Source organism: Vipera ursinii (assembly GCF_947247035.1).
Source record: "Vipera ursinii genome assembly, chromosome: 2".
NCBI lineage: Eukaryota > Metazoa > Chordata > Lepidosauria > Squamata > Viperidae > Vipera > Vipera ursinii.
Window position 1 is genome coordinate 60,280,828 of NC_139513.1, and position 16,372 is coordinate 60,297,199.

At 38.7% G+C, this 16,372-nt stretch overlaps 1 protein-coding gene across 1 annotated transcript in view; it reads left to right on the top strand.

The window, feature by feature from the left end:
* The window catches only part of FAM120A (family with sequence similarity 120 member A), an 81,461-nt gene extending 79,274 nt beyond the window's left edge, over positions 1 to 2,187 (top strand). The window contains exon 18 of the mRNA XM_083352227.1: positions 280 to 2,187. Within this exon, the coding sequence (XP_083208353.1) occupies positions 280 to 591 (312 nt within the window). The 3' untranslated portion in view covers positions 592 to 2,187. The remainder of the gene's footprint in view (positions 1 to 279) is intronic.
* The last annotated feature ends 14,185 nt before the right edge of the window (positions 2,188 to 16,372 follow it).

The following is a 16,372-nucleotide window of genomic DNA, read 5'->3' on the forward strand; positions in this document are numbered from 1 at the left end:
TTTATCAATAGTGATATTTTATTATCAGATACTAAGCCAGGTAATACCCAGATGATGTGGATTGCAAATAGGTAGCTAGCAAATGCCAGTTATTAACACTTTTTCTTAAACTACAAAGTGCTCTTAGTATCACAGGCATTATATTCTGTGTAACAAAAATCCCAAGAAATGCTGAATTTCAGTAATTTTCCTAAGCTGGTAACTCTTTCAGTTATGTTTTAACTAATTTCATTATTTCTGTTTTTTATCATTATTTTATTTTTTATGTTTAAAAAACAGGGCAAACCTCCTTATGCTGCTTCAGCAGAGGAAGTGGCCAAAGAACTTAAATCAAAATCCGAGGAAAGCAAGTCCTCAATTGTGTCTTCAGAAGGATCCCTGGCTGAAAATGGCATAATGAATGAGGAGAAACCAGCTTCCCATATGAATGGGAGTACAGCAGATGTCAGGGCTTCCAACCAGTCTGAAAGTGCCTTGAGTAATGACTCTAAAATGTGCAATACAAATCCTCACTTAAATGCACTAAATGCAGACAGTGTTTGCCGTAAAGATGATGCTCTTGAGGCTACTGTCTTAAAAAAAGAAGAGTAAACTTATTTTTTATAGAGGGTGAAGAATGTTGGAAGGGTCAGGATTAGGAATATCTGGAAAGAAAGAGAGCCTACAGTTACGTACATTTTTTCCTTTCCGTAAGAGAAAAATGAGGACTTGGAAATTCGGATCCCTCTTGGATGTCAGAGATTTAAAGAACACATTTTTAGTTTTAACCAGTTGTAGTCAAAATGCTACAATACAATAAAAATGGAAGAGAATGAAGAGCATTTGACTCCCGCACTTAAAATGATATATACACAAAGTTTTAACTGGTTACGACAAAAGCTTGTAGTTTTTGTTTCTTGAAATATATTAAAAAGGAAAAGAAAAACAAATTTTGACAGTCTTTCAGTATATATAGCTTAAAATATAATTTTTAGTACTTGGCACCATATGTATGCCATTATATTTGATTTTGCATTACTGTGTCACAAAGCTTTCCTTAAGGCTTTGATTTCATGATTATGGGGGGGGGGGGGAAAGGCACAACCACAGTTCTTTCTTTTCTTAAATTTCATCACCGTTGATGTGGTTTCTTTTTATGTTTAAAATGTGCAAACTATCAAAATAAAAAAAAATTATAGAGTAATATTGGAGTTCTGCTGATTTTAAATATACATCATAATACTTTGCAAGCAAGTTAAAATGGATTTAACTTGAAAATCATAGAAGATGCAAATGACCTTTTCAAAAGAAACACAATGTGTTCTGATACTTTTTGTGAGTAATACCATGCATCCGTGATCAATGAACTATGTGGTTTTTGAATCAGACGTAGACCATTAGTACTACTATTTGAGCTAAACTTCTGCATGGTTCATAATTTTAAAGTGTGTAGTTAATATTATGCATGTTCTTGTCCTCTTTCTTCCATTCTTACAAGTACTGTGCCCATTTGCAAAACAAAAAAAGCTAATAATCAGTAATAGTCCTATAAAAGATGTTAACTATGTTTAGTCATTGACTGATCTTGCTCTAACCTTAAAATTTTGTGATTATTGACCTCTGTTGCATTTATTCTAAAACAAAAAAAAATTATCTAGCCGTTTTGAATATCAACGTTACCCTGGTGTACTCATTGCTGTATGCATTATTGTTCTCTGTTGCTGTTTTATGCCTTCATATTAGCAAATATGAAATTCTGTGGAAAAACACAAAAAAAGCTTTGATCTTCAAGAAATACCCCCCTTCTGTAGCAGGAAACAAATGGCTTGTTCTTGAAAACTTTCCCATCAAGAATTTAGTATAAGCAAATATACCTGTATCATTTTGATGTTTTTGTTAGTGTTTCCAAACTTAATGTACTTCAGAATCAGAATCATTTCTTTATATTCGTTTTCATATAATTCTCCTGATGCTCTTCATCACACATTAGTGATCAGAAATGAGGTGTAATTCCCCATTCCCTGCCCGCAAGAGCTAAGTAGGTATCTTAATGTAAGTTGAAGGGAGTTCTGCCCCAACTCATGGATTGTGCAAGAATGAACTACTGTTGGGTTTGATTGGTTGTAGATGGATTGTGGTGTGGTGTATTTGAAGGCTATTGAATGCAACTTACAATGCTTAATAAAAATCTTTATTCTTTTAGTATAACCTTGTTGTATGGTGTCTTATGTTTCCCAGTAATTTTCTTCTTCTTTTTTTGTCTTTTTTTCCCACACAAATTTGAAGTCTTCAAACATCAGCAATTTTAGTAGTTGATGATGAATTCTAGAAATAAAGATAGTAATGACAACAAGGTAGAACCATACTGAGCAGATGTTAATTTTTTTCAGCTTCCAAGATGTCAGTTGCAACTGATGGGCACTTGGTTTGAGAGCAAACATGGTGGATGGTCCTCAATACACCACCTCTGTGGTGTTTTATATAAATAATAAAATTTCCTATTGCAACATAATCTTTTATTTTGCCATCCCCAAAGCAAAAATTGGAGTTGCAATTTTGCAAAATTCTTGAATACCCTGGAATATAAAAATGAATTCCACATTACTTCTCCATTATTAGAATTCATAACCCTGAGAAATCTAATGAATAATAAACCTTGCTATTTTGAATTTGATAATCTCATTAAAGCATCTTAACTGGTAGCAACCAGTGATTTTGAGAGGACATATAACATAATGGCACAACTTGCTATGGAACCCAAGCTAAGTGAACATTCAATTTCTGATTTCATTTCAGACAACAGCCTCAGTGCTCTTATATTTAATTCTATAGCAAAGCTGTGGCATTCTCAACATAAACCAGGAAAGGATTTCTTCGCGCATATCTGAAGTGCAACTTTCCTAATGACTGCCTTTCAATGAAACAAGGCTAATCTGCAAACCTTTTAGGTATGGAAGGTTGCCTCCTAGTTCTGTAGCTTCCCATCTTGTGTGAAGCTCATTTTGTGGCAAGGATAACATCTTAAATGTGCATGGGATAGGGACAGAAAATGAATTTTGCAGCAGCGGCTGCCATTTTCAAAGTGATGTGTTCACCTTGGAGATACCAGCAGTTTTATGTTAACTAGTGCCTGGTAGTGAGGATCTCATCTTTATTGTCAAAAGAAGAAAGCTTGTTTCGTTTAGCTGGATAAAGGATTGGAGTTAGGCTGCTTTCTGCCAGTTTTCTACTTTTTTGAGGCTGATAGGGGGGGAAAAACAGGACAGAATCAGAATAGATTTGTAATACAGCATATAGCTATTACTAGAAAAAAGTCAGGAAGGGAAAGACTACTAACGATAGTGGAGCATCCATTCCCATGGTCTTCCATATATCGTTTCTGATTCTCAGTTGTGTATTTTTCCCCATCCTCTACACCTGCTCTTTTGCATTGTCCCCAAATGGTTACTATTAGTGTGCATGCATTCAGTTAAAACATGAATAGCTATTTTGTACTGACTGTGCCAAACTGCTTGTTTTTAGTCATACTATTTTAGTCCCTTGCCTCAAACTGCACTGAAGCAAATCACCAACCATCTGGTCCAGATTTGTGGTATGGCACTGCAAGGTAAAGGAGAAGTCCATTCCTCTTGTTTCTACCATTCTGGTTGTGGATGTGTAACAGTAAATGCTGCCTAATGAATTAATAACAACCTGCTTACAAATACTCTAGAGCAGATAGATTCATTACAAGAACAGAACAACTTGGATCCTCCAATCAAGTGCTCAGTAAAGTGTTATCAGGTAGATATCCAAATTTTCACTTGAACATAGCCAGTGGACCCAACCTTTCGCCTCTTGGCTAATTTTATTGTGGAATTATTACTACATTAAGTTGGCATCTGGTCTCCTGTAACTGAAAATAACTCGGTCATCATGACTCATATACTGTAATACCACTGCTCCATGAGCTGCTTTGGCTGCCAGTCTGCTTCTGGGTGCAGTTCAAGGTGTTGGGTTTTTGTTTTTGTTTTTTTCTGAAAAGAGAGATCCTTCCAACTTCACTCCCCACCCTTTGTCCCCTGTCTCTTTTCTTCGTGTTGCACTTCAGAATTTATTTTATGGATTCATGCTTTGCACTTACCCAAGTAGTAATATAAATCCAAGCATTTGGTCAATTTTACTCTGTCTTCATTTGCAGAGATAAAAAGGGGAGAGAAAATGTGAAATTGACCAAATTCACTAAGGCTCAGTAGTATAGAAAGATCCTGGAGGACTGGCCTACAGGGCCTAAATTCATGGAATGGCCTTGTATTTATTTATTTATTTAATTAATTAATTGATTTTATATACCGCCCTATTCTCGAAGGACTCACCTTTTAATATGTTCTAGCTGATGGGACCCTTTTTTTGAAAAGCAGCCAATGATTATAAGCCCCACCCTAACCCTGTCTAACCACCCCTTCTTTGCATTCAGTAGCATGACTGGTGGTAACACAGGAAGGGAGAGAAACAGTTGGGAACTCATCAGTTACTGCCTTGACACTACAACACATTCACTTGTGGGCAGCAGCACTGATCTGCTGAGGTGTGTGCAAGCTGTGCTTCGTGTACCAACATGTACCACTTTCATGACTGGGGAAAAAAAACATTGGGTTTGCAGCACGGAGGATATGCCCTGGCTTCTCTTTTTTTTCTGTCATGTTGACACAGATTAAACCTAACTTTGACCTCAGCAAACACACGAGGGACTGACTTCCGTTGTTCTAAGTTACTAAATTGATATTAAACTGATATTTTCCATCATAAGAGACCAAGTGCAATCTGATGATGTATCAATTCTGTTAGCCTTTGTGCCCCATGACTTTTGAGGAAAATTGGGAAAGATAAAGAGAACAGGGATTAACAATGGAAAAAAGAAAGTTCTTGCTATTGTAGTTCTCTTCCAACTCAAGGATAGGGTGGAGAGCACTTATCTCAGCAAGAGGAAAGTCCCTCTGTCTTCATACCCTGAGATAATTAAGATCAAGAAAACAAGCAATCAGGTCGACACAAACCCTTCAGGTGATATTGTGCAAACAATACATTTCACAGGGTTATGAAGATTGTCCTTCACTTATAAGCCTTCCTGAATAAACTGAATAAAATGTCATTTCAAGACAATATAGTTGGGAAAACATCTATTCAAGTTCCATCTCTGGCAATTATGTGCAATAATGAAAGCCATTTCAGAGTCAACATTTAGAATGGAAATAAGATGAACAGTTGATTATACGTATGACCAAGTGACCAAAGATGAAAGACCTTACATCCATTTTTTCTCCCTTTTTACTTCAGCTTCTATTTTTCTCTCCTTTCTTTGATTTTAGAATGTGGGTCTTTGATTAAAAAAAGGCAAGGATCATGATTATTACAAAAATAAAATGAAAAGATTAAGTATTATGTGCGTTCACCAACTTGAGTTATTTATAAAAATATTAAAGGATAAAAAATAAAACGGGAATTCACTGGCAAGCCCTTTTCTTCTCCACTCTTAAACAAATAACCCAGATTTATGGTCAATATTGAGATGACAACACAAACTATGGAAGATAAAATATGATCTATTATGATACCATTAGTCCTTTTTTTTTAGCAAAATCTGCATTTTAAAAATTTAAGTTTTTTTTTAAAAAAAACTGCATTGTGATCTTTGAGCATATCAGGAAACATTAAATAAAGTCAGTTGATGAAAGTATTTCAGCTTGTCAGTACCCCATGGGCAGAGTTAAAGTTTAGATAAATCTCCATGTTAAGTTGATGAATTGTTCATGCTTACATAAGATGTTGGAGGAAGAATCTCTTAAGAGCATTGGTTTGGCATTCAGCTGAAGTATGGATGTTAGAAATGTTTAGCAGGGTAGAAGAATAATGTTTTCTTTAACAAGACAGCAATCAACCTGCAGGAGGTCTTTTAAGTGATCTTGGATGTGCTTAGCTGTTTTAGCCATCCCAACTTATTTAATAATTATTTATTTATTTATTTATTTATTTATTTATTTATTTATTTATTTATTTTATTACATTTATATACCGCCCTTTCCCGAAGGACTCAGGGCGGTTTACAGGGTAATTAAAAACCAAGATACAAAAGTTAAAAACAAGTTTAAAAAAATTATATTTGTCCCTGTATAAATAAAACCCCAGTTAAAATAAGATTTTAGTACTTAATTATTTTGAACTAAGCTGCTAACCATCTTATAATGATTTTTTTCTTTTATTTTGTGAATCATTGTAATCTACAATTCTGCTTTTGCTGCTTGATGGGGTTTTAAAGGAGTGGTAGAAGGATTTGATTGGCTAGGTGGCAAACATATATAAATTAATTTTATAAGCATTCATTCTCATTATTTCTTTACACATTTATTTTAACACATTTCCAAAAAGCTTTTCAAGGAAGCCCTTCTAATGCAATTTACAAGCAACGATATAATTAATGATGCATATACATTTAGATAAATGTAAAACATAAAAGTTCAGAAACACCATTTATTTTTACATGTATTTATCTATTGTCTCAATTTCTACAATGGCTTACTAACTATGACTGTGAGCCAGGGCATTAAAAATCCAAGTCATAAAACAATTAGTTGAAATCTATTAAGATTGCTAAATTTCAGACTTTGGTCATTATGCCTCATGAGATTTCTGTTTACTGGTAAATTTGTAAGATTTCTGCATTTTGCTATAAGTTCTCATGAGATTTGATGATTGTTTTTCAATCCAGGGGGAGGGCCTTCTCTGTGGGCGCCCCGGCTTTGTGGAATCAACTGCCGGTTGAGCTCCGGATGGCACCGGATCTCCGCTCCTTCCGGCGCGGGTTAAAGACCCACCTATTTGAACAAGCTGGCCTGGCCTGATGGGGAGTTATTTGGGTTTTAAATATTTGTATATTTTATTGTTTTATCTTGGGCATTAATTTAATTCTATTTTAACTTTTGTAGTTTTGTATTTTTATTATATGCCCTGTTCACCGCCCTGAGTCCTTCGGGAGAAGGGCGGTATAAAAATTTAATAAAACTAAACTAAAACTAAATTCCAGTCATATCCATATGTATACAAGTGTAGGAAATGGGAAAAGGCACACAAAATCAGAGGAACTTCCAGGTAATCACAAAAGACTAGGTCTGTCTCAAAAAAAACCAAACCTAAAGCTCTGAAGAAACGGACTCCGTAAGACAATTAAAATTACACTTTATTGAGAAAGGCTATTGTAACAGAATCTTGCAAGCCTGACTAAATTTTGTCTTTCAAGTCTCTAATATCTCAGGGAATCAGGGAGGGGCCAGTCTGAGTCTTTTCCTCCTTTGCCTGTTTCCTAGCCTCAAAGCATTTTTTCACATGTTGTGAAGCAGTCCCTGACTACTTTTTCCAAAGTCATCGCCTGAACTTATAACCATATATTTAGTGTCCATTTTAAGTTATAATCTCTGGGCAGTGATATCAATTATGCCAAAAATCAACAGTTACTCAGCCTCAGGGTTAAAAATCACAATCTTTAAACCATGGGGAGAGTGGGGGGGGGGGGGAAAGAAACACCCCAATAGGTATAAGAACGGACTACAGTTTTGTACTGATAGAGGCCAATCTATTATTTCAACTGGATCTTTAGTAGAGAATGAAGCTTCTTACCGAAAACCATGCAGTGTCTTGAGCATCCAGTTGAGATCAAGCTTAAGAGCCAAGTTATGTCAAGCCATGCCACCAAGGCCTGTGTGGGAAGCTCTGCTGAGGTCTTGTCAATGAGCTGATAGCGACTACAATGATTGATGAGCAATAATAGGAATAAGAAAAAGAACTAATAGATGTCCTCCTTCCATCTCTATTAGAGATGGAATCCTCTGATTTAAGACTGTATTCAATCCCCCATAACTTCATAGGAAGAAATAGTCTTGCTACATTATTGTGAAGACACCACTTTCTTACCACTCCAACTGAAAACTATTTTAATGCTTCCTGGAAAGCCATCACAGTGGGGCTAATTTAATATTCAAAGGGAGGATATTTCAAAGTGTTGGTGCTGTGATTAAAAACATCCCCTCCCCACCAACCCCTACTGTCATAAAAATATGGACTTATTGTCACCTTCCCCAAATATAGATAAATTTAAAAGGAACTTTGGCAAATTCCTTTAAAATGTCCCTATTTTCTATTATTGATGTGTAGATATACAAACAACCTGTAGAGAAAAAAAATACATTATTACTATTCAGTTCATAAAACAACCTTGAGAACAGACAAATACATTTTTGTCTACTAGCAGTTTTGTATGAGTTCTCGTGAGATTTGATGATTTTTCAAATTTAAGTCATATATCTATATATACAAGTGTACTGGATTTCTACCTCACTTTTTAATCAGTTTCTTATACATGGAAGTTGCATTTCATTCATATGAAGGTCATAATCATAATTAATAATATTAAGAAGAAACAGAAGGAACCTCAGGTCAAAAAGATGAAGATTTAAGAAACTTCTATTCATATGAAGGTCATAATCATAATCTAATAACTAAGAATAAACAGAGAAAACGTCAGGTCAAAAAGGTGAAGATTTAAGAGATTTCTTTCATTAAAGGAAGACATCAAACTGAACTGTCAAGAGGAATGAAAAGGCCTCTTCTAAAATAATTTAACTTCTGATGTTTGAGACCTATAAAAGGTTGAATTTTGTTAAACATATGTACTTCGGGAAGTCAGATGTCACTGGTTTATAAACTGCATAAGTAATAATATAAGCAATTCTCACCTCCATTGGAAGATAAAAGTAATAATAAATATAAAAACAATAAAAATCTTATTTTATAATTGATATGGTGCTGACCAATGCTGTTATATATTACTTAGTCTTTATTCATCTGTCTGTCTGTCTGTCTGTCTGTCTGTCTGTCTGTCTGTCTGTCTGACTCTCTCTCTCTCTCTCTCTCTCTCTCTCTCTCTCTCTCTATCTATCTATCTATCTATCTATCTATCTATCTCTATCTCTCTCTCTATCTTATACATTAGCTCCTGGCTCTGCCAGATGGCTTAGGACCCAATGGGAGAGCTTCATACTGGAAATGGTTGACTAATTAAATTTCAATCCCACCTTCCCACACTCCACCCCCATGTCCAGCTCCCTTCTTTGCCATCTTGTGTCTATGATTTTGTTTGTTAATGTTTTCATGTGCTGTGTTTTTTAGAATGGATGTGTCAATGAATATGTGATGGGCGGCAAATAAATGTTATAAATAAATAAAAATTAAAGTTTAGAAATACAGAAATAAAAGACTACAGCAATACAAACTAAGATGGTCTATAGCAGGGGTCGGCAACCTAAAAAAGAAAAAGAGCCACTGGGAACCGGTTCCATCACAAATTAAAAAAAGAGGGAGCCGCGTGCGTGTGTCCATGCACGCGCATGCGCAAAAAGGTTTTTTGCGCATGCGCGGACGCACGCGGCTGCCATTTTTTTAAAAATGAGATGGAACCGGTTCCCGGTTGCCTGATGGCGACGGCCCGTCTGCAAAGCTGCCGCTTTCGGCAGCTTTGCAGACGGGCCGTGGCAGCTTCCGCAAAGAGCGGCGCCCCTGCCCATTCCGAGAGGTGCGCGCGCACCTCTCCGAACGACCGGAGGTGCGCGCGTACCTCCGCGCGAATGGGCAGCGGTGCCGCTCTTTCAGGAAGCCCGCCGCGGCCCGTCTGTGAAGCTGCCGAAAGCGGCAGCTTAGCAGACGGGCCGCGGCAGCTTCCGCAAAGAGCGGCGCCCCTGCCCATTCCGAGAGGTGCGTGCGCACCTCCGGTCGTTCGGAGAGGTGCGCGCGCACCTCTCGGAATGGGCAGGGGCGCCGCTCTTTGCGGAAGCTGCCACGGCCCGTCTGCTAAGCTGCCGCTTTCGGCAGCTTCACAGACGGGCCGCGGCGGGCTTCCTGAAAGAGCGGCACCGCTGCCCATTCGCGCGGAGGTACGTGCGCACCTCCGGTCGTTCGGAGAGGTGCGCGCGCACCTCTCGGAATGGGCAGGGGCGCCGCTCTTTGCGGAAGCTGCCGCGGCCCGTCTGCTAAGCTGCCGCTTTCGGCAGCTTCACAGACGGGCCGCGGCGGGCTTCCTGAAAGAGTGGCACCGCTGCCCATTCGCGCGGAGGTACGCGCGCACCTCCGGTCGTTCGGAGAGGTGCGCGCGCACCTCTCGGAATGGGCAGGGGCGCCGCTCTTTGCGGAAGCTGCCGCGGCCCTTCTGCTAAGCTGCCGCTTTCGGCAGCTTCACAGACGGGCCGCGGCGGGCTTCCTGAAAGAGCGGCACCGCTGCCCATTCGCGCAGAGGTACGCGCGCACCTCTCCAAAGGTTTGGGGAGGTGCGCGCGCACCTCCGCCCATTCGGGGAGGTGCGCGTGCACCTCTCCAAACGGGCGGTGCCACTCTCCATTTGGAGAGGTGCGCGCGCACCACTGCCCGTTGGAAGAGGTGCGCGCGCACCGGGCGGCTGGGAGCCGCAAGAGACGGCTCAAAGAGCCGCATGCGGCTCCGGAGCCGCAGGTTGCCGACCTGTGGTCTATAGTTTTCTAAGTAATATTTTAGTCTAAATATTAGAAGTAATGAAATATTGAATATTCTACCCTAAAAAGTAGGATTGTCACAATTTTCTTTCTTGATCATTTGTACTACACAAGACAGTTTGGGTGGCAAAAGGTAGACCTGGAGTAATCTTAGAGCCAAATCATGTAGTAATTACTCATCAAGACTTGTACTTTGAATTGCATCCAAATCCTATTAGTAATCAGTACAAAGCCATGAGCACCAATGTAACCTGTTCCTGTCGGTTTAGCCAAAAATTGAGCTTCAGTAATAGTCACTACCAACTGGAGCTTCCCAGTGGTCTTATTTTACACTATAAGTGGTCCTTGTTTAGCTACTGCTTTGTTTAGTGACTTTCACAATTACAGTGGTGATAACAAAGTAACTTTGTGACCAATCCTGACATTTGTGCCCTTTGCAGATCTGTAAAGCAAAGGGAACCTGAAGAAAGATTTATTTATTTGTTTTTATTTTAATTCCATTTATATCCCGCCCTTCTCCGAAGACTCAGGGCGGCTTACAAGCTTAGCAGTAGCCTTCATTCTATGTATATGCCTGCTTATTAGGGCTTTCACACACACACCCCAAGCGGCATTATTACAAAGTCAGCTTAATTGCCCCCAATAAGCACAGTTGAAGTTTCTCTTAGTGACTGTGTCACTTAATGACTAAATTGCTGGTCTCAGTTGTTGCTAAATAAGGGCTGTCTTTATTTATTTTATTTATTTTATTTAGATTTATATACCGCCCTTTCCTGAAGGACTCAGGGCGGTTTACAGGGCATTTAAAAAACAGTCAATACAATCGTTAAAATAAATTAAAAGAGATTAAATAAAACTCTGAAAAAAATTAAAACCCCAGTTAAAATTAAAATTAAAATATTCTCAGCCTGGGCCAGAGAGCTCGAAGAGCCAGGTCTTCAGGTCCCGGCGGAATGAGCGGAGGTTGGGGGCAGTCCTAAGCTCCACAGGCAGCTGGTTCCACAGGGCAGGCGCACCCACTGAGAAGGCCTACCCCTGGGTGTTACCCGCCGGCAGTCTTTAACCAGCGGCACCCTGAGGAGACCCTCCCTGTGGGAGCGCACTGGACGAAGGGAACTTGATGCTGGCAGCAGGTGTTCCCTCAAATATCTTTAGGCTGCACACATGAGTTACTTGTGCAAGGTCCTTCATTTCCAGGGATAGCAGGTACTGTGATCCCCCAGCCAAAGCTTGATACAGTAGAAAATAAAGCAGACTTTCTGCAGAAGAGAAAACTGAGAACTTGTGTGGGAAAAATGATAAAAGGAAAGGAAAGTTTCTCATTCCTATTTCTGCACTCCACATGCTATTTTCAGAATGCAACTTCATTTTTGTTTACTTCTAAGCACATTAAGATGGCATGCACCCATGCAGCTTACCTCTTAACTGGAGTATCCTTGGAAATTTCTGCTGAAGTTTTCAGCATCAGACTGACAGCTGTTAAAAGGAACTAGGTAGATGAACGGTTATTACAACAGGTAGAAAGCCTGCATCTAAGGCTAAAAAAGGCAAGGAAGAATCGTTAAACTTTTCAGCTACAAGCCACGACTCTTGCTACGACATCTCAGGAGCTCACAGAAATGAGCTCAAATGAATGGATAAATAAAATAATGAAAAAGCCTAGATGAGAAATGCATTAATTCTCATGCGGAACCTGAAGAGGGCTGCCGAGTGTTATCAGAGTCTGCTTTATGAAGTAGGAAGGGCAGAAACTGATGCCAACAAAAAAGTTGCAAGGGATTTAAGGTGTCATTTTTATAGCTACCACATTTATAGCTACCAGTTTCCAAGGGCAGAGTGCTTTTATTTATGCTTTTAAATACATATGAATCTCCTCCGTGACCATTTAACAGCCAGAATATGCCATCATTTATTAGGGAAAATTATTTTGATGTTATTTCAATTGCTTAAAAAACATGTGCATGTAAGGCCAAGCTACAAAGCAAGAGCGCTCCCTTTGGTAACTTTGTTTGTTTAAGGGCAAGAAATTTTTAGGATAGGATTCCCGGTCACCAGGTGAGTCTGGAGGTGTCCAAAAAAAATCAAGAGCATGGACACAACCACGTGGATAAATTTCTGCCCTCTTTTTACATGTGCCACGGGTTCCCCATATTCTGCCCGTCCCAGCTAAAGATTTCACATTCTTCTTTTTGAAAATTGAGCTTGCAAAAAGGACAGATGACAAATAGATGGTGGTCCTCATATCAAATGACTGAACAGCTAGTATTTATCTTTTTGAAGCATTCATGCATGGAGACTGAGAAGGTTTGGGTTTATCCAGTAACATGTTTTGGCTAGCACTGCTTAAAAAAAGTCACAGTCATGTATGACAGTATAACATCCTCATTAGAAGAAAGGTTGCTTCAAATCACCTTGGAAACATCTGGTTATACTTACACTATGTCAGATGAAACCTTTAGCTTCATTGTCCCAAAGATGCTTTTTCAAAAGGCAACTGGACTTTCTTGTGTTTTTTTTTCCTTGAAAACCTTTCACTTCTCATCCAAGAAACTTCTTCAGTTCTAGACTGAAGAAACTTCCTGGATGAGAAGTGAAACATTTTCAAGGAAAAAAAACCCCAAAGTCCAGCAGCCTCTTGAAAATCACTTTTGGAACAACCATGACCTGGATATTGAGAATCTCCCTAGACTTTTAGCTTCATTGCAAGAAGCATAATTCTTATGAATTGATTCATATTCCATTGCATTGGATCACCCATACAAGGACACTTTAGATTGTTGCGCTTAATAACCAACAATTAAACATGCAGCTTGCCTCATATTCTGTCAGATAGTATTTTTAAATGTGAAGGATTTCCTAATAATTAAGGGAAAAGGCAAAAAGCAGAAGGGAAAAGATGAAGAAGGAGTTGTTTACACTGAGTGGCTTACACTTTTGCATCAGAATGTAATGTAATGCTGTATCATATTAACTTTAAGGGGGGAGAGCAGATAAAAATTCCCCTTGAAACTGCTCTCACATTGTTGTTGTTGTTAGTTGCGAAGTCATGTCCGACCCATCGCGACCCTATGGACAATGTTCCTCCAGGCCTTCCTGTCCTCTACCATCTTCTGTAGGAATTCTGGGAGTTGAAGTCCATGAGTCATAAAAGAGCCGAGGTTGCCTACCCCTGGACTAGATGATTTGTAATATCCCAATGATTCTATAATTCTATAGATCTCTATATTTCCATGACAAGAAAAGTGCTTGGAAATGCAGTAGCCACTGCAGTGAAGACTTCCTAGGAGTTTTCCCAACACCAGCAACTCAATAGTTATGCTCTCAATTGGCAAGGGCTGAACATTGGAGCTGAGCTTGATGGAAGGTTGTCTGTCCCTACTGGTGACAGACAAAATAATAGAATAACAGATTTGGAAGGGACCTTGGAAGTCTTCTAGTTCAACCCTCTATACCAGAGGTGTCAAACTGCCGGCCTACAGGCCGGATGCATCATAGCGAAACCGCGCCCAACCCATTGGTGGCAATGGCAAAAATGTCACGATATGTCACGACACGGCACATGGCGTTGCGAGTTTGATACCCCTGCTCTATACCATTTCAAACAAATGTTTGTCCAATCTCTTCTTAAAAACCTCCAGTGATGGAGAATTAAATGAAACTAAGTTTAGCCTTTTTTTCTAATGTGGACTTTCTTGTCCTATTTGGACACTTAACATTGTTATCTTTCCGTCTCCCCGGAAATGACTTGCATGTCATGTGCAATAGATGAATTACTATTTTTGTATACTTAACTTTGTGACATGTGTTTGGGTTACCCAGGAATGCAGTATTTAGTGCTCCAATGCTACTAGTTAGCTTTACAAATATATTATAAATGTTGTAATAAAATTATACAAGCTTTCCAGGTAAAGCCAACCTGATAATTAAATGACTGACATTTCAATTATTATTATTTTTAAAATTTCAGTAAATAAGAATTGACGGCATCCTTATCTGGGTGAAAAATTCAACCATTTGCTTCTGGGAAAGTCCCAAAATGTCCTATCCTTCAGAGCGTCCTCCTATATCATACCCAAAGGATCCAGCTTTCTTAAGAGAGCTATAATGATGGGAAAGGTGGAGGAAAAGAAAATGAAAGAAGGGTGACCTGCAGCAAAGTGGATGAACTCCATTACACCAGTAATGAAAAATTTGAAGTGCCAGATTAGGGACAGATCATCCTGGAGGTCTGTCTATGTGTACCAACTTGATGGCACATCCTAAAAAATAATAATAATCAAATTTATGCTAAGACAAAGTTCATGATATTTCATGATAGCCACTGCAGACACAGAAGACTGCATGTCTAACATTGAACCGCTTACAGATCCCAGCTCCTGCCTGCAAAGTCACAACTTGAACACATTGCCTGGGTCCAAAACCTCCAATGTCAAGAGGATGTCACCACTTTGAATACCGTGGATCAGCAATTCTTTGTTCATGTGGGTTTGGGCTTGAATCAAAGAACAGCTTCAGCAGCATTTAGAGTATTCTAAGATCTGTAGAAGAAATACAGAATAAAGTAGATACTACCTCATTATGTAAAAATCATTTATCAATTTCCTTCTCACAGCCAGTCATAATGAAATCATTACTGTTTTTTATAATACAGCCACCGAGGTCCAGTTTGGTGTAAACTAGAAATTCTCTCACCCTATCATATTATATTACAAGGGTCTATGAATTAATAAACTTATCCTAAAGAAATAAAAAGGGAGAGAAAGCATCCATTTTGTCAATGAAAGTCTTTACCATTAAAAGGATAAGACAGGGCAAAAAGAATCATCATCCCTTTGGTCATAAATCCCCAACTGGTATCTTTAGCCTATTGGGTTAGAAAAGAGAGATTCCTGCTGTTAGTCAGTAAATCTAGAATTCTGCTAGGCACAAGATCAGTGATACTACTGGAAAACTACTACAATGAAGCCATCCATCAGAAATCTTTGATCATATCCCTGTGAATCCAGGAAGAGGTTTATGTGCCCTTATTCCTGGGAGAGTTACTTTTAAAAGCACCATAACTGTTAGGCCATACTCTATCAAATAAAACATCCCCTGCAGTCCTGCAATGTAATGTTTACTACCAAATAGAAATACCCAGGATAACATGTTTGGCTTATGGATGGGAGGACAACTGATGTACAAGCATTTTAGAAACCATAAATTTGCAACTTTGAGAAAAAAGACATATTGTGCAACCAGTTAGGAAGCAGGTCAGATAATTGCATGTAATACAATTGCACTGTAGTACGATTTGTCAGTGTTTGTATCAGATATAGTTTTATTAAAGATAAGAAATCAAACATATAGAAGAATGAATTTTGCGGAAAAATAACTAAAATGGCTTCTTCAAAAGAAGTGCTTCACTTACTCTTCTGGATTTCTTTTAGGGCACTCAATAAAAATGTAAAAAAGGGGGGGCAGTCAAACTTGGAAATACGGTGGGTTTTTTTGCAATGCTTCTCAATAAAACTTCACTGTCAACACTCAGCACCCATAGAATTAGAAAAAAGATACTTTTATGAACTAGTAACTTGCTTAAGAAACAGCAAGGAAAAATGCTTAAATGCACAGTTTCACAAGGACCAGTATGGTTTCTGACTTGTTTATAAATGACATGGAGTTAAGAATATGTTGCTAATTACATTACATTAAATTATTCAGGATGGTAAAGTAGAAGAAAAAAAAGATAGCAAGGATCTTTAAAAGCATCTCTCCAAGTTGGCTGAACGGGATTCAAAATGCCAAACGTAATTCAATGTAATCAGGGGCAGAGTGATACACATTGGCATAGGTAAAGGTAA